The sequence below is a fragment of the Rhamphochromis sp. 'chilingali' genome, assembly GCF_963969265.1.
Source record: "Rhamphochromis sp. 'chilingali' genome assembly, chromosome: 3".
Taxonomy (NCBI): Eukaryota; Metazoa; Chordata; class Actinopteri; order Cichliformes; family Cichlidae; genus Rhamphochromis; species Rhamphochromis sp. 'chilingali'.
In genome coordinates, this window is record NC_137931.1 from 6,790,928 (window position 1) to 6,810,706 (window position 19,779).

Genomic DNA, 19,779 nt, shown 5'->3' on the forward strand with positions numbered 1-19,779 from the left:
GGCTGATGTTTGTGATAACAGTTTAATACTTCAATGTCATTGAAATAGGAGATTTACTGACCTCTTAGAATTCCTCATAAAGCATTGTTTAGTAAATGGCCTTTATTTGTATAGCGCTTTACTAGTCCCTAAGGACCCCAAAGCGCTTTACACAACCAGTCATCCACCCATTCACACACTGGTGATGGCAGCTACATTGTAGCCACAGCTGCCCTGGGGCGCACTGACAGAAGCGAGGCTGCTGGACACTGGCGCCACCGGGCCCTCTGACCACCACCAGTAGGCAACGGGTGAAGTGTCTTGCCCAAGGACACAACGACCGAGACTGTCGGAGCCGGGGCTCGAACCGGCAACCTTCCGATTACAAGGCGAATTCCCAACTCTTGAGCCATGATCTAGTGTTGCGAATGTCACCTACTAACATTAAAAAAGTTAGCTGTTCGTGTTTGTGTTCAGCTGTTAGTGAGGTCAGGTGTGTCTGTCTGCAGCAATGCTGTATGAGGTTGTGTTGACTGGAAGAAGCGAAGACGGCTCTGTTGGTATCAGTTCTGTTTGCTGGTAAGTATCTAAAGCACATGTGTCAAACTCCAAGCCTCGAGTGCCGGTGTCCTGCAGGTTTTAGATGTGTCCTTGATCCAACACAGCTGATCCAAATTGCTGAATGACCTCCTCAACATGTCTTGAAGTTCTCCAGAAACCTGGTAATGAACTAATCATTTGATTCAGTTGTGTTGACCCAGGGTGAGATCTAAAACCTGCAGGAATCCGGCCCTCGAGGCCTGGAGTTCGACACCCCTGATCTAAAGCGACAGTTTTTAGTATCAATTAGTATCTGACTATCTTTCTTTTTTGACAGCCCTACAAACATCAAAGATCTTTTGAAATAATATGTACTGGGCACATTATCTGCTGTGTTCACAGTAACCATACCCATGTTTGGCAGAGACCAAAGACAGCTTTGTTAAGAGAAGACTCTTTTACCACTTGTCAAGCGTGGTGTTGGAAATGTTAGACTTCACTTTTGCTTTGCTTTATTATGGACTGACCAGATCCCAGCCATTACCACAGCTGTGGACTTTCTATCATATTAAAGAGGTAATGTGTGGCCATCTGTCTAAAAACTGAAGTTGAACTAGAGGTGGTGCTTGTAACAAGATAACGACCTTAAGCGAATCAACAATTCTCCTAAGAAATGTCTAAAAAAAAAAACTGGATGGTTACTGAATAGCTCATAGTTAAACATTTAATTGTTGTGGAGTATTTAATACAAGCTTTATATGGAAGAAACAAGAAGGCATCCTTGAAAAAAAGGAATTCAGGAAGCACATAAGTCTTATGTCAAAGATGTACTTAAATTCTCCATATGTCAATATTAGAGCTCAAGCAGTATATTGGCCCCGCTGATATTAGCTATTTGCCGGTATATCAGTGTTGGCATTTATAACAGATGATAAATTAAAATGTAAAACGTAACAAAGAGCAGGGAGAAGCACCCTTCAACCATGTTATGAGTGTGGAAGTTGCATAATTTGTCGACTCCCACATCACTGTGACAAAAACAACCGACTAACCTGAGCAGGGTTTGTCAGAGAGTAAGGGGGTAACGCACAAGTTGTGACAATAGATTGATATTATATTGATAATATTCTCAATAAGGATTCATAAAAAAGTACATATAACACATTTGGGGAATCTGTTTATGTTTTGTGTGTTGGAAAGAAAATATCGTCCGATATATCAGAAAATCATCAAGTATTGATATCTGTCTTAAAAAAAAAACTTTAATTAATATATGGTAAAGCTGATTTTCCTTGTGGTGTTCTTGAAATATATCACCTTTTTCTGCAGGCACTGTTTGAAAGGGTTGCTTACATTTTCACACAACTTCAGCTACAAGATAATGTTTTTACACCTGCTAGCAAACACGCAGTAATGTAAAAGTCCTTCCAAGTGCAAAATGCTTTGGACTGCTGGTCTATCTTGAAGTCGTTACAGAACAGACTGCAAACAAGTGCACCATGTCTTGTTGAAGTTGCAGGCACTGGAGTCCAATTCCTATGTAGCCAAGAGGGATGAAAGATAAACCAAACTGTGTCCAAAATAAGGCTCTTTGGTTAGTGCGAACCTGAAACAACCAATTACCAAATACATAAAGCTAAACATCGCTGCTCATGTCCAGAGCAGGATAAAACGAACTGTGATGGCACCCTTAGAACATTTAATGAGTATTTCTACAGGTTGGTTCATACTACCAGTGCGAGGCACTCCAACAGCCAAGACCTTTGCAGCAACCAATTAAGCATCAAGCAGTGCTGACATCACAATAAACCCATCCTGCTGTATATAATTTATATATTTGTTATCTTGTAGCTGTCTGCACATCAGTCACAGAGCTGGAAAATGATCAAACATGCTCACTTTCCCTCTATGCAGCTTTAGAGGGGATTTATGCTGAGTGTGAGTGTGTATATGCAGGGGGGGACTCCCCCTCCTCAATTATTTACAGGAAGTCCTCATGCATCTGTGACTTTCAGCGACAGGCTGAGAAAGCCCAGCAGAGCAGCACAGATCTCCGTTCTTTCTCTTCCCGATTACCCCCTTTGTCTACAGGCTTGTTTTTGCTCCTTTCTTCTTCTTTTTTTACAACTTTTTCCTCTCGCCCTTTTCCCCCTTCTGCCTAAACATTTCCTCCTCCCTCTCCATCCTCTCCCCTTTTCTCCATACATTTTTCATTTGTGTTTTGCACGTCTAGCTCCACAACATTTTACCTCATTTCATTTTGTCTGCAGTCCCCTCCCTTCAGTATTTTCCTCTGTTTTACCCTTTTCTCCTTCATTTCCAGATTTCTTTCTTATTTAATCAATGTCGTTTCCTCACATTTACATTATATATTTCTATTTTCTCTTGTCTTTCTTGCATTCATCTCCTCTCTCCACCTCCTTCTGTCATTTTTTACGACTTTTACTCTCGTTCCTTTCCCCTGACTGTCTCGTCCTTTTACATGCTCTTTATTTTCACCTCTTCTGTGTCACCTTCCCTCCTTTCTTATTTTCTGTCTGCAGCCCTTTTCCTCCATCCTCTTGATCTTTTCCTCATTGTCCTTGCCCTACTTTCTCTCCACTTTCTTTTCTTCTGCCTCACATCCAAGTCTATTCTTTCTTCTCCCCTCTCCTCCTTTCATTTTTTTCTGTCATGTACTGGCCTCACCCTTTTTCCTCTCACCTCTCCCTTTCATTTCCCTCCTTTCATCTCTCTTGTCTCTGCCTCTCCTCTCCGCTACCATCCATTTCTATTCCCCCGTCTCCTCCCTCCCTCTCTCTCTCTTTCTCCATCACCTCTCCTTACTTCTCTCCTTCTCCCGTCACCTCCTTTCCCCTCCTCCTCAGCTCCTGTCATCTCCAACCAAAAAAAGAAATGAAGGGGAGGAAGCAGGGGTGATGTCAGATGAGGGGACGTCAGTGGAAGAGGTTGAACTTTCTCTGAAGAGTCAGCATGGAAATAATTCATATTCTGCTCAAACATCTTCACGCCGCCACTCTTCTACCTCACGTCCCCTCCATCCTGCTCCGCTCCACTTGCTCTTCACCTCTTCTGCCGTCTCCCTGTCATGTCTTTCTTATTGTTCTCCATGTCTCTTTCTTATTTCAATTATTCGACAAGGTTTTCAGATTTTTCTTTCTTTCTTTTTTTCATTGTCTGAATTTTTTATGTTCAGGAAGGAGATGCTTCTGGAAAGGACACAGAATCTAACGATTATCAAATAATAAAAGACCGACTGAACGCATACTCGTCTGTAATCAGGCTAATATGCTTCACTGGCATCTATTCAAAGCAATTTATCTCTCTTTTCATCTCTCTCTTTTTCTATCTAATGAAACTGTCTCCAATCTTCTGTCCCACAAAACCTAAAAAATGGGTCTTTCACATTATCTTCTGACATGAAAAAAGCTTTTTGTGCTATTATGCACCGCTGGCTCTGACTCAGTATTTGTCTCTCAATCAAAACTCTGACGAGCCTTCCAGTTTATTTTTTAATTGATTTTAAGAATTAATCAGCTGCAGCTCATTGCCAGTTTGATAGAACAACAGCGTATGTTTGTTTTTTTCATATTTTAAAGCCAGATTTCAGTAAAGTTCCCCAACACATGCTGGGTTAGTGATCTTTGCATCTGATTTTTAATCAGTGTACCGTCACACAGAGCAGAATACAGAAGATCTGTGACGTAGTGGCTCACACAGCTCACAATCTATCACAATTCACAGGTTTTTGTAATGTGTGAAGTGCAGAACAGAAGTGAAAAGTACTGCACAAGCTAATGAGAATCAAAAGTCCTTTATTAAGTCAATGGGGCTCACAAACACTCAAATTGAAGTCAAAGGAAAGTGTTTTAACATTGTAGCCATGATAAGCATGAAAATACATGAATGTATAAGCATTGCAGAGCACTGGTCCCAATACTGATGTTAGATTATGGTAATAGGGAGGCCCTCCAACCATCCCTTCTAATGTGGGAGGCAACCAATAAGACCACTCCCTCCACAATCATGACCAATAAGATCATGCTCATCACCATCTAACAGGATATGTGGGATTCAACACGTGTGCAAAGTGATATTTAAAGCTATCACATTGTTTAGTATTTTCATGAAGCTCATTCTTTGTACTCATGTGCATGCAGAATTCATAGACACTGAGAATCTTTGCTAAATGGTTTCAACTGACTATTGTTCAGTACATCAAGTGTGAGAATTTGGAGAAACTCTAAGTAGTGTGCAAGAAAGTTATGCTGTTAAAACAGAAGCTAAAACAGCAAATATGACCTTGAGCTTGACCTCAGTTTGGGTAAGGACCCATGAGATGATTGTTGTGTGAAAGTAAAATATGACTAATACTCTAGGGGGAAAAGTGAATCTTGTGAAAATGGAAAAGTGCCTGTAAAATGACAAACTTGACCTTGACCTTGAGCACAATTCGAGTCGAGATGCATTGGTTGATCACTGTGTGCACAACCGATAAAACTCTAGGAGGCGTAGTGATTCTCGTGACACGGACAGATGGATAACGAACGCCTAACCACGGCATAAGCTCATGTGTCCTTCAAGTCAAAAACTCCACATCAAGACCAAGGTCCCTGGATACAGTCCAAACAGTCCCTACACCTGGTAACTAAGCAGGGCTGTACAAAAAAATCACCTCATGTTTCTTCCACACAATATAACGTCAGTGTGGAAGGTGATGATATATGTTTTAAAATATCTGTCACATTAGCCGGACAGTGATTCATTTACTTCACGTCTGGCTCTTTTAAAGAGTGTCACTAGATCCAAATGTTATTCTGGAAATTAGTCAAGGAGCCCATTAGGTAATTCACAGAAATAATAGGCCCTCATTTTGATAACTGATGAGCCATTTAAGCAAAAATGACAAAAGAAATCACAAGTTTAACCAATCCATGCACAGTAAACGTAATAACCCTGTGTTACCTTCCTTGAAAAATAAAAATTTTTCCGGTTTTTTCTTACTGTTTGCTTGCCAAGAGAAAAAAACACTGTAATATTTACTTGTTTTCTTTTTAAACTGATTTTTTTCCCACCAAATTAAACGATTAAGGTGAAAGTGACAATTTTCTTTTACATTTTATTATTCAAATGTAAAATAAATATATGAAGTTTGAATAAATAATGAAATAACACCTTAAAAACTATCTCTGCTTATTTCCCAAACTATTTTTGACCAGATTCAAGCAAAGTAATTTACCACTTTAATCGGAGCTAAAGTTAACAGACTAATCTCTCAGCTCAGTTTCCCTGCAGACAAAGCAAAGCCTTCTGACTTTTTTCAAAGCAATAATATGTCCAGTTCTCAATAATTAAAATCACACAAGAAGTTGTCATTGATAAATTCAGATCCGCAAGTAAGCTAAACAATTTCTCCTGAGCATTGCTCCCCAATGCACAAAAAACAGGAAAGCGCCGTAATACCGGTTGTAATCGGTTAAAGCTCCCTGTGCTGTGCCGCACGCATTAAAGAAGCTGAAACAAAGCATTTCTTGTTGTGTCTTGTGTGTGTGTGTGTGTGTGTGTGCGTGCGTGCGTGCGTGCGTGCGTGCGTGCGTGCGTGCGTGCGTGCGTGCATGCACTCACCGAGGAGTAAAGGTGACCCTCTCCGTTCATTGCGATGTAGAGACCGGTCTTAACTGATTGGATGGCCACGACTCTCAGACCCACAGGAATTAAGTTAAACAGAGCTGAAGACAAAAGGAGACAAACTCAGTTCATGTGTTTGCGCTTCCTGCACACTTGTTGTGTGTCTCTTGTTGAAATGCAGTGCTCCCAGAACTGCTCAGTTGGTTTGGTCAACTGGTGAAGGGTGAAGCAGCCTCCACGGTCTCGTGGGGCTGCTTGCAGGGCTTTTAAATTCTGAATTTTACAGAAGAGAGATGGATTTCTTTTCTTCTATCCCAACACCAGTGCTCATGTCTATTAACATATTTAATATAACTGGATAAGAAATATTATTTGTGCAGCAAAAAAAATCATCCATTGTTCGGCTTAACATATAAAAGACTTTGTGACCAAAGTCTTCTTAAAAGCGTTGCAGGACAGTGAAAAATGTTTGTTCAATCTGAATCTGAACACCAGTAAAATAAAGATCTGGTGGAGGACATAAGGATATCTTAACCAAGGGCTCTGTGACATTTTAATATGAGCCACTTCTCATTTTTTCCAGAGGCACAGTCCACCTCTCAGCTCCATCGGTCAGTGTTATTTAAATAGAACAGCAGTCAGTGACGGTAAACAAACAGACGGCTGGTTGCACCCATGTAGCCCGGGGGCTAGCGTCACCGGTGGTTTTGTTCACTTCCTGCAATCACGTAGCATCTTTTATCTTGTTTTCTTTTCTTAAACTGAATAATAGATAAATAATCTAGAATTATAACTCAACATATACACAGAACTTTAAACCTGAATATCAGTAGATGACATTATTTACTCTTTGAGGGGTCAACTAAGGAATTCATTTAGGCAGTTTACAAGAAGAAGAAATAACCTATGGCATTTTTGTGGCTCTCCATTATCACTGTGCTTTCTAATTATGTTCTTAGCTCTATGAGAGTGACTTCAATTTTACCAAAACTGCTTTACAAACCTCAGTAAGACAGTAATGGATTCTGCATGCGAGAGAATCAGGATTAAAATTAAATTGATGCAAAAACGGAGCAAATAACCCAATCAGGCCTTGAGTGTCACTTCAGTTAAACAATCACAAGCAGCAAATCTTTCAATTTTAAAATAAACCTGCAAAGACAAAGGCAGGGCATGAAAAATCACAGACAATATGCTCACGATTTCCATTCTGATATAGTTTTTTAATCTAGATCCTCGGATATGAAAAGATGAAAATAATCACGCCCATCGGCAGTTATGACCTTTCAAGGTTGTTAAAATTCTTCTGTCTCTCGCTGAGGTCGGCTAAAGTGGTGCCACATTTAACTCGTGTGATCTGCGTGCTGACAGCACCGACACACAAACAGCATCAAGCAAGGTTTAAGGTGAATCCTTCTTTCTTTGTGTACACAGAGGAGAATATTTTCAATGTAATATACAGCTTTGGTTCCTCAGGTCAACGTAAACTAATCGTGTGATAGATTAGCTGTAACCTAACATCCACAGCATTTTTGTTAACTCATGATGTCTACCTTTGATTTTATTCAGCTATACTATTTTACATATCTAAGTTTCATTAGAGTTTGAAGTCTGTTGTCCATTCCCTCGCTTCCTCTCACCTACCTGAACCTCTCCAGCTGATAAAAAAAAGCATTTTATTAGGTTTTTCATTCTCCGTTGCATTCTGTGAATCCAGAACTAGACTTTACATTATTGTCTTATTGGGCGGATGCTTTCCTCTATCGCTGCCGGTATAATTGTCTCGGGCGTTTGTGACTCCTCTTTTGATTAGCTGCCGCGTCCCACGGCTCGAGCTTAAAGATGTCGTCGTTTCATGTTGCGAGTTTGAGGCCCAGCTTCGAAACATCCGCCTCTGAGATTTCTGCCTCCAACAGCAACTGTGTTTTTCCTACAACAATGTCCCAGATACTCTGGATAATCCACAGACTTCACTGTCAACTGCTGAAAGTTTTATACGACTGTCAGGCAATGAACTCCTATTGATGTGATATGCATCCATCAACCGTATACTGTATTTACCCTTAGGTATAGATACAGTACTTGCTGACTAACATTTGGAGTATTTTTTTCGACAGCTGAGACCTTTAGAAAGGAAACGAGTGCACACATTATCGCGTAAAAGCATTAAAAAAAACAACCATGACCTAAAATGAAGGTCACAACAGTGCATGTGCTCTTTTCTTTGTAATCAAAGGCTGATTGCACCTGGGATATCAGAGCCCTCATTAATCAAGGTTGCTTAGAAATGGTTGTTGATTTCTCAACCAACATTTACAGTGGAAATATGCCCAAGCACACCTGCGAGGAATCAGACTCGATAGATACCACAGTTAGTCAACCACCATCGTATTACACAGCCTTCATTAACATGAAGACATGAAACTGATCAGAGGTGCTGACAGCTGCCCCTTTAAATGCAGCAGGAAATGTTACTGACCAGACAAATGAAAAATAAATAAATAAATAAATTGCAGCTTGGCAACAAGCTTTGTCTCATCTACTTACTGCAGACTCGTTGTGGTAGAAATGTTAAAAATAAATAAATTAATGTAGATGTGAGGACATTTGGCAAAAAAAATAAAAATAATAATAATAGTAAATAAGTAGAACACTACCGCAAAAGGCGGACCGCAGAGCTCAGGCGACTCGGCCAATGTGAAAAGGACACTTTGGATGAGTGAGTGGCACGCCGCAGTGATTACTGATTAGCATTTGATTTTCTCTAAGCCCAGTACATCAGAATATTACAACAAAGCTACATCAATCAATAAGCTGTCCATCTGCCGCTCCTCCCCCGGGGGGCTGGGTTGGGCGTAGAGGGTCCGATAAAGTGAGCAGATCACTGTGACTGAACAGTAAAGCTGAAGAGCATGTTACTAATTCCCTTGCAAACTGAGGAACCTCTATTTAACCACTTATAACTACTGTAAAATATTTATTGAATATCTAGCTTGTCTTTTTTTCTCTCTTTCCCAATGGACTCTCCTCTTTAACAGTGGGGAAAAAAACACGTGCCCCAACCTTCATATTAGATGAGGGTCGAGAGATTGACACGTCATCTCTAGATACCCAGGCAGCCTTGAGAAACAGTGTCAGTAGTTTTTACACTGCTATGAAATATATTTGGTTTAAAACGCTCCTCTCATTTCTCTCTTATTTACTGTAGATACTGGTTGACGTGCCTTGCGTACGTGCATCTGTCAAGAGTGTGCAACTGTCTGTCCAGGAGGCCAATTATTAGCAATGGCTCTGACCTCTATATGACCCAAATGATGCTTAAATGTTAAAAAAGGTGTTTTGCCACCAAGAAGCACAAGGGAACATACATGAACTGAGAGCTTTTCTTACATATCTTAATAAAATGTTTAATCATTGTGTTAAAAATGCTAGTTTGATCACGAATGAGAAACTATTTATCATGTAAACGTTTGCGGCTCATGGATAGCCTGAAAAACTCAGAGAGGATGTCACTGAATGTGTATTCAGTCTAATTCCAATTTACTTGTGTTGTTTATGCAGCAGCACATGCATGAGATACTTTTAATTAATGTGTGTTTTTGATAATTAATTAGGTTTTACATAAATAAATTCATGCTTTTTCATGCATTGAGGCATGTGTGGCATTCACGATAATTTGCGTGCCACCTAAAGTTTAAAGGAAGCTCTTTTTCCACATAATGTAAATTCTGAAAAACAAACACATCTGTAGTTTTAGTTGCCATGAGCAGATGTTGTAAGAAAGCAAATAAAATACTCTGTCACTTTACAAGTGACAATTTGGCAATCTGGCCATTACGTTAAAGCAGTTTCGTGTAGACTTCTTACATAAAAATAGCATTACACCTCATGCTACTAATCTGTACAATAAGAACTGCAACAAACTTTGGAACATATTGTTGTGAGCAGACTGTGAAAAAGCCTTGTCCACCTTTGACACCGTTTTCCACAACAGAAATACACATTTGGGCTGTTTGTACAGTCGTGGTAAAAAGAAAATACACCTTCTGTTAAATTTAAGGTTTTATATATCAGGACATAATAAAAAAGAACATATGGCCTTTAACAAGTCTTAAAATGATTTGAAAACATTTTTGAAACATACCTGTCATTATTCAGCTAACAGAAGCCAAAATGCAGAAGTAATGTGTGGAAAGTACACCCACTCAGTAGCTAGCTACCTTTAGTAGCAACTTAATCGTAATCATTCCCTCTGTGACCTTTGGTCCACTCTTCTTTACAACATTGCTTCAGTTCTTTGAGGTTTGCAGGCATTTGTTTATGAACAGCTCTGTTAAGATCCCACCACAGCTTTATAATCAAGTCAACCTTGATTATTTTCTGTTGTAGATTTGCTGCTGTGCTTGTGATCTTTGTCCTTTTGCATCATCCGATTTGGGGCTTTAGCTGTAGGACAGATGACCTCACATTTGATTCTAGAAATCAAATTTATTTAAAGTTATTTAGTTGACCATGAAGTTCATGGTCAACTAAATAACTGTAAGGCACCCAAATCCTGTGGTTGCAAAACAAGCCCAAATTATCAGTACGCTACCACCGTGCTTGACGGTTTATATGAGGTGTTTGTGCTGCATTTGGTTTTCCCCAAACGTGGTGCTGTGCATGATGACCAAACAGCTTCACTTTGGTCTGGTCTGTCCAAAGCACATTGTTCCAGAAGTCTTGTGGTTTGTTCAGATGTAATCTTGAAAACCTAATCCATGCTTTCCATGATCTTTTTAGAGAGAACAGGCTTTCTCCTGCAACACTTCCAAACAATCCTTACATGTTCACTATTTTTCTCATTGTGCTGTCATAAACTTTAACATTTAACACGCTAACTGAGGCCTGTAGACTCTGAGATGTAGCTCTTGGGATTTTTGCAGTTTCTCTGAGCATTGCATGCTCTGACCTTGGGGTGGATTTGCCAGGACATCCACTCTTGGGAAGACTGTCGGCTATGCTGAATGTTTTCTAGGTTACTGAACAACCTGGTCTCACTGTGGAATGATGAACTTCAAATGGTTTGGAAATGACCTTATAACCCCACCCAGACTGACAGGCAGCAACAGTTGTTTCTCTAAGAAAACAACTGATAGAAAGGGATCATTGCCTTCCTATCTTGGTATTGTATAAACACACACCTGAATGCAACAGACCAGCAAACTTCCCAAACTTCTGCTTTTATAGAGGTGCTCACACCTGCTGATGATCAGTTAACCAAGTGCATTTGATTAGCAGCACCTGTCTGATACTGACCTTCTTAATTCCTATGGAAGCAGTGAAGGCACACTTAATTATTTTACTCAATTATTTTTGTTGCCATATTATATTATATATGATATTTATATAGTTTTAAGACCTTCTGAGGAACAGATGATTTTTCATTATGTCCTTATGAATAAAACCTTAGACTTGAAAGAGGGTGTACTTTCTTTTGACTATGACTGAATATCTCCAGATGTTTTATTCCTTATATACACATGATTGTTTATGATGTCTTCCAGTGTGTGTATGTGTGCGTGAGTGTGGGTGTGTAGCGTGTCTACTAACAGGAGTTGGTGCTGTCGTCTTTGGTCCCGTCCAGACTTCCATCCTGGCCCATCTGGAGATAGAAGCCCTGCCTGCAGAACAACCTGGTCACTATGCCCTTCAGCTGTGGTTCTACACGCCACAAAACACAGACAAAAGACAGAGAGAGGAAGAGTTGAAAAAACAAGCTGATCTTCAAATCAGAGCATGCCGCACATTGTAAGGACCCGTGCATATTGTTAAGCAACACGAGACAAAACCAAGTGGTGATTTGTGTCCGTTTCAACGCTGATTTATGTAGAAAATTCCTGCTCTGAACTCACATCCTGCGCACATCTCGGAGGACGTATTTGTGGTACAGTACAGTTTAAAAAGAAGGACAATGTGACCACATGAAGCCTCCTGCATCCTGAGGGATTTCCTGTGGAGAGACTAGTCAAGCACATCCAATCCATTACAGGATTCTTGGACTAATCCGTCCTTCGTGGTCATTGTTCCACTTGAATAACATTGATAAATTATTTCTGAACCTTTGATGGTAAAGTGCAGCCTTAAATAGCTTTGTGTCTACTGTGCTCTGTCATGATTTACCAACATCTTTGTATACACGTGCTATTCTGTCTGTTCTAATGATTTCTCTTTATCTCAAGCACTTTTCCCCCCCATATTATTTTAAAGCTCAGATTCAAATACATCGTACGTAAATACTTAATAACCGCCGCAGATTTTGAAACCTCTGCAATAATTAAAAAGCACATCTAATGTAGCAAACAGAAGGCTGTGCTCTCGGCTATTTCATGTCGCTACAATTAAGCAGAAGCTGCATTTGCCTCTCGCCGTTTGACTCCGTGCATCCTGTATTCGTACAAGGAACAACTAAAACAAGACAAAATGACAAAAGTGACAGCGGGCCTGAAGGAGAGGGTGGAAACTCACGAAATGACAACGGACATGTAAAGCAGCTGAGAGACAGACAACAGACTGATTCACTAGACAAAGATCGAGATCGAGAGAGTCACAGAAGGACAGAGAGAGACTGAAAATCGGACGAAACTCTGACTGGGTCTTAGTTAGGCATTTAGGCGCTTCTTCGACAGGTACTAACAGTTATTTTCTCTATCATCTCTCCCTCTGCACAACGCTCATCCACACAAACACACACAGTGGTTGCTGAAGCTGATTATCTAAAATGACATCTCACAAACATACAGACACACGTACACACACACACACACACGCGCGCGCGCGTGACTACGCCCATTCTCCCTGCATAACACACATCGTGACTTCGCAGCTATAAAAAGGGGTGGGAATCCCCTTTGAACATGTATGTGAGAGACAGAGAGGGACTCTGTGGAGGTATACCCTAATGCATAGAGAAGGGAAAAAAAGCTGCGAGTGACCCAGTTAATGAGGACCATGTGTGTGTGAGAGAGGGAGACAGAGAGGGAGAGGGGTGTTTTCCATCTTTGCGTAGAATCCATCTTGTGCAGCAGGGGAGAAGGAGGAAAGAGGAGCCATGACGCTTGTAACCAGCACTTGAACTGCAAAAATTCACAGCACACAACCAAGCACGATATGCGGTGGCGTCTGTAATAAAATCTTAGTTAGAATATAGAGACGGCTATGAAATCACAAGGGAAGGATCGATCGCATTTTATACTAAAGATTTCTAAATAATATAATAGATACTTTTAAACGCTCCTCAGTGGAAATCCATTTTATTCTTGCCTCTCTCTTGTAAAAAATAAATAAATAAATCATGCATTTAAGTAAACATGTTTCCAGCTGACAGTTTGGGTATTTCGTTTTGCTTTGTGATCCCATATAACTCTCAACATTTGAATCTAAAGTCAGGGAGCACAGCGCCTGCTTCAGAGACGCTGAAATCAGTCACATTTCAATCTATCCTTGTTCGCGTGACGCGTATTCTCAGACAGCTGTAAATTTAATTCATTGTCTCTCATCCTCATCTTTTTCCCCCCATGGTGTGCCATCAACTAAAAGGCATTAATAAAACAGAGTGTGAAATTTATTTTTGCATTAGAGCTAAACCTGGAGGCACAGATGAGACCTTTCAGTCGGGCTTTGCCTTGATACATCTGTCTCTCGGTAGGCTTTAAAAAACCCTGTCTGATATACTGCAGCAGGTGGATTTTAGTGGCAGCATGTAATAAAAGAACACGTTTTCTGGCTGGTGTTGTGACTCTGCCGATGGGAATTTACAAGGACGGGCGATTTGTTTAACGGAACAATTTATTTCCAAGTTGGGCTGCAAAAATCACAATATGTGTGACGTGTAAACTTAATCTCGCATCTACAGAGAAGAGTGCAGGAATCTCCTTTTTTACAGAAGGGTGGCAAATGAGTCGTGCTAACATGGCTTCTCAGACTGTGGGGTGTCCCCCACTGTGTGTGTGTTTTTTGGGTTACTGAGGTGTGGCAGAAAAAGTCTGATTAACCACTGCCTTCGCTTGAAAGGTCACAGCAAATCAATTGTTGTTCTGAGAGATCCCCTCTATCCTGTGATGAAACGCTTCTACCCTGATGGGAATGATCTCTTCCAGCCTCCGTGCTGCACGTGAGGGTTCACTGAATGGTAGGACTGACTCATTATGCTCGGCTCGGGCTTGTCGTCAGCTGCGATGGTCGTCGTGGAAGGTTAGGTGATCATAGAGTCATGAAATGTTTTGTGGGTTTTTTTGTGGCTGAGAGACATCAGTCAAGGCTGCCATCTGTTGTGACGTAAGTGATGTCGTCAAGAAAGAGGTGCTAGCTAGCAGGTTCCAGTTCCACAATCTGCACTAGCAACATAGCTCCTCTTTAGCTTTGTCTTATTTACAGGCGAGAGAATATAAAGTTCTGAACAGATGGTGAAGCAAAAGTGACAGAAGTCCTCTGGAAGACCCCCCCCCCCCCAAATAAAAATCATCATTCATGGTCTTTCATGGTCAAAACACTAAATAAACAAATATCTTTTCTGATAATTTTGTTGTTGAGTTCTTCATTTGTTCCCCGTCTGTATATAACAACCTACCTAACTCCATAAGATGATCGAATTCAACTGTGTTAGCCTTCACCTGAACACCACGCTTTCAGGAGTTTAGCGTGAAAACAATACACTCATGTATTTAAAAGTGGTGAATGTTGGTCTTTGCATAACTCGCTGCTATAAAAGATGAAAAAAGACACACACACACAAAAAATCAATAACCCTCTAAGAGTCACCTGCTCATCCACTCACTCCTTCTCCCACCGTACGAAGCAGCCGCTGCTACAGTCATCCCCCCACTGTCGTCGAGGTGACATTCCCACAATTCCCAGTATCTCCCCTCCATCCTGTCTGTTGCTAGAGAAATTCCCATTCTTGGGTTGCCATGGCAACAGTCTCGTGATTCCAGACTGTTCCAGTGAAAGGGTATTCCCCAGTCCACACACACACACGCACGCACGCACACACGCACGCATGCACACACAGAGCTAAATTTTCTCCACGATGTGATCTGATTCAATCAGTCAGCCAATCAGGCTGCCACGCTGATTTGACATGTCGTATTGTCTGTTAATTCGCCCCAGTCTGAGTCTACATGCGGCGTAAAATACGGTTTGCAACACAAGTGTCTCATACAAGCGAGACGCTTGAAGACCTTCTCTCTTTTTCTTTGCACACACGCACACACCGTCTCACCAAACAAAAGCACCCGAGCGAAGAATTCACGTCCAGAAACCGAGTGCACCAATTTCATCCTCATTTGCATCAACGTGATTAGTGATTAGAGGAACAGGCGCTGCTGAAAAGGGGGCATTTATATGAATCTAGAGATATAAATAATACAAGTCCTTAACCTGAATTTTTTCATAATGAGACAGCCTGATCAAATTTTATGCCAAGTCTGGTAATGCTGCGCTGTGCTGGTACTTCTTCACAGGCTTTTCTAGCCTTGACAAGAGCACCGTCCTTCATTGATTATCTATACTGCTTCTTATTATGCATTGACTGCAAAGCACGGGAACACCCTGTGCAGACATGCAGCTTCACAGACGTAGCATCTGGGCAAACAGAGGCGACAGAGTGAGCCACAGAGCTTCCCCTCGCTGCGGTGGGTGACAGTCAGTCACCGGCTTTAAAATGTGGCAGAATATTGGCAATTTGGCACCTGATCCGTGGAAATCCGTTTTACTGAGAGCAACTCAGTCCAGATTCAGGTTCATGTGGCAACATGGAAGCAGCTCAGTTGCCTTTTAGTTAGGCTCTGCCTCTTGGGAGAGGGTCTGCACGTGATCAGAGGTCAGCCTGGAGAAAACATTCCTACTGCAAGGCCTGAGTAAATGCCAGGTCAGGTTTTTATGTCCTGGATAAAACACTTACAGGTTTAAAAGAAAAATTTGTTTTTTTATGACTAGAAACAAAAACAACTAGAAAAAGCAACTATATCTCTTTAAATGAAGAAAAATTTAACCAGAAATTAAAGATCTGCATGCTATCACTAATTGCAAGCACAGATTTAATGGTCTCCCTTAAGAAAAGTAACTTTGCTTCTGATTGGATTCGGGAGAGATTAAAGATGAAATCATTCATAATTTGTTGCTCATCATATCTGTAGACGGTAATTTATTTTGTGTTGTCTGATAAATTGAAACCAACGTCCATTTGTTGCAATGTCTGGACTTGTCAAAGTTCATGATAATTTTAAACACTGAAGGCTTTTTTAAAATGATGGCGAAAACACGTGTTGCGTCTCTATACGCAAGACATTCCTCGCTTCAGCTGCACTTTTCTTTTGTTTCGTGCTCTTGTGAGTCCCATGCTTTAATGTAAACATGATTCCAACTGACAGCTGTGATATTTATGATTCAAAATAAGACTTTACCTGCCCAGCATCCGCCTGTCACCAAAGAACAGAAATCAAAGCACACTGCCCCGTTTAACTTTATGTGACGCACTGAAGAAGCGGTAATTTTTTTTTTTAAAGTGTCATGTTCAGTATTTTATTTGGGGAAATATTTGTTTATAAAATGTATTGAAACAATGTATTTTGTATGCAATGCATCTGCTCTAATTAGCCCCAAAGCCAAGAATGAGAGTGTATGACAGCAGGTGAATGTTTTTTTAAAGCACAATTTCTTTATTTTTTTGGCAACAATTGTTTTATTTTTGTTTGTTTTTTCATTTGCATGTCCGTCGTGTGGCAATCAAATCCTCCAGTGATGGCAGCAGCTCTTAAGTGAAGCTGATTTCACTGCAGGATTTAAAGACTGTTGACTAAAATCCACCCACACCAGTGTGATGAGTTCTCTGCTCAGATGTCTAATTACTAATAATAACAACTAACAAAGAATAACTGTGGACGAGAAGGCGCTTTGGTCAGATATCACATTTTCAGCAGTAAGAAGAACGCAGATATAACATGTGTGTTCGAGTTATTGAGTAATGGAGGCTGCGGATCATTGTGAGTTGGGTGTGTATGTGTCTCCTTCACAAAACCTCTGGAAGACAGTAGGGGATGTTGGCAAATCTTTCTCATTTTAACACACACACACACAAAGCACAGACACTATGGATGTTGCCAAGCTTCCACCAGCAGCTCTCACAGCTGAGAACACAGAAATGGAGGGAGGCAAGGGAAAACAACGGGTGGAAAGACAGGAATACCTAAAAGGAAGGAGAAGGATGCAGGGACGCAGGACGAGGTGGAAAGTGTGGGGGTGATTAACCAAAGGGCAGGAGATTAAAGGAGGTGAGGAAGAATGAAGAAGGGGAAAAGGAGAAAGTAGGAGAAAGAGACTGAGAGAGAAGAAATTGAGGGATGAAAGCAAGGAAGGAGATTTGAATGGAAAGGAGAGCAGTACGCTGAGGAGACGATAAAGAGAGGAAAGGGAAAATAGGGGAGGAATGAGGAGAAAGGATAGGAGGCCACAATGCACAGGAAGTGACTAGGTGAAGCTTGAACAACAGATAAAAAGATCTAAGGCAGGTGGGGAAGATTATGGTGCGGGGGAGGAGGTGGAGGAATGAAGAAGAGGAGGAGAAGAAAGGAAGTGAAGGGAGGGAAAAATTTCTGAGGAAATGGAGGTGAAAGGTGGAGAAATGTCAGCACGAGGTGGGAAAAAATAGAAAATTAAGAAAAGAGGACAGGAGAATTGAAAGGAAAGACGATTAGGAAAGAAAGGAGATAAGGATGAAAGTTGGCAAGGTGAGAAAGGAAACGAGAAGGAAACACAGGAAAATAAGATGAGAGAGACGAGAGAAGGGTGGGAGCGGGGGGGGACAATGGAGAAGCGAGACCACCTCCAACTCCCACCGAGCTCTGGAATCAGGCTCTCAAATCCCCCACAAATTTTCCCATCAGTCACCAGACCAAACCAGTGACAACAAATTCATATCGGCGCAACTCCTCACATTTGCCACCCCTCCATATCATCCCCCCACCTCCTCCTCTCATTTCCTGCCTCCCTCTCCCCTCCCCTCCCCTCCCGCACGCCGTCACCTGCTGGTTTCTCACACAATCAATTGATTACAACAGCACTTATCGTCTCTGCTATTGAACGCTTTCTATAGCGCATCATCACAACATTCTCATTAATCTACATTCACTTCTACGTGTAATCACTTCCCTTTGTGGCAAAGAGCCCGTCCCATGATGTAACAATGATGTTAATTTGGATTTGAGTGGGCCTTGAGAGCTGAATGGTGGAAAATCTTCCTTACTTTTTTCCCTTTTCTTGTTTTTTTTTTTTACCTCCACATAAACAAATCTGTTTCCATATTTCTCTATAGGGAGGAAACAAGAAATAAAGGTTAATTGGTTGCTGTCATTGCTTAGTTTTGGGGGTTTTTGTCTGACATTTTGCTAGTGTTAAGGCAAAGTGTGATCTTGGTGATAAGGCACTTTCAATTATGAGCTGAAAATGAGAGAGCCAGGCAGAGGTCCACATAGAGACAGGCAGAGAGAGAGAGGCTAGACAGACTAATCTGCGGCTTCAATAATGGATGTACCTGGAAACTACTGAACCATAGGGCACAACAAGGCATGACAGTGCGCGCGAGTGTGTGTCACACTACAGAGGGGAAAGAGAGATGGAGGATACAGAGAGAGAGGGAGACTGGGGCTGAGTCTGGCAGTGTGTATTTTTGCATGTTCGGGGTGCTTGCGCGTGCGTGTGCTCGTGCGTATACGCGTGCCCCAGCCTGCCAGGGCGTGAACGTGAAGGAGATTGTGCACAAAATGTGGCCGTGCGTAAAAGTGCATACCCGCATGCGTGTGTAGAAGCGCGCGCGCACGTGCGTATCAATAGGTTTGCGTCCCTGCAACCGTGTGTATGTGTGCATGCATGTGCAACCCCCCCTCCTCCACACCTTGCCTCCGTAGCCTCCTCTTCTTCAATCCAAATATCCGGACTTTGGAGAAGATGTCGACCAGATTCCCGTTGCACAGCCCCTGCTTCTTACCGGGGCTCTTCCGCCGCCGGTGAGCAGTCGGTCGGTGGGCGTGTTGCTCTCTTGCTTGTCGCTTCTGCCGGATCAAACCGCTGGCGATTGCCGCTGCCATGGCTCAGCCGATACAAAAACAGCCTTGTCTCCGTCCTCGTCTCCAGTCTCTTCAGTTGTGTCCACCGGAGGGGACGGAGCGCAGACGAAACCAGACACAAACCTCCAGTCTCCGCTTTACCGGCTATAACGGCCCCATACTTCAGCCACAACGCGGTAAAGTCCAAGAAAAATAAAAATATATATATAAAAAAAATAATAAACCACACGTTACTGCATATTTTCTGCTGCCGATATTCTTCTGGCCATAGATTTGAAACGCACAGTGGTTTACCTGTCCGTCACGTTTCACCGGTCTGTCTGTCAGTCAGGGAACAGCAGCTGTCACTGAACGGCTCCTCCAAACAATCTTTCCACACCCCGCTCGTCAGTTTGTGCTCCCATGGTCAACGGGCGAGACCGGCAATTAAAAAAAATATCTGAAAGACACAGCAGTGCCTCAGAAAGCAGTTGCGTCCTCTCCTCTGAAAAGCGCCCGTTTGTATTCCGCTGACTGAAGCGCGAGGCGCGCG

General features: G+C 41.8%; 1 protein-coding gene across 3 annotated transcripts in view; it reads right to left on the reverse strand.

The window, feature by feature from the left end:
- The window catches only part of LOC308393560 (fibroblast growth factor 14-like), a 77,856-nt gene that overhangs the window by 25,801 nt on the left and 32,276 nt on the right, over positions 1-19,779 (reverse strand). For 2 of the 3 annotated variants that reach the window (XR_013971001.1, XM_080877425.1), the window contains exons 2-3: positions 11,740-11,850; positions 6,145-6,248 (exon numbers count right to left, since the gene is read on the reverse strand). Coding sequence is in view for 2 of the 3 variants with exons in the window: in XM_080877425.1 (XP_080733551.1) it covers positions 6,145-6,248; positions 11,740-11,850 (215 nt within the window). In the remaining variant the exon portion in view is untranslated. Of the gene's footprint in view, positions 1-6,144; positions 6,249-11,739; positions 11,851-19,075; positions 19,408-19,531; positions 19,552-19,779 lie in introns of those variants that run through there. The other variant, XM_080877426.1, reaches the window with a different exon arrangement.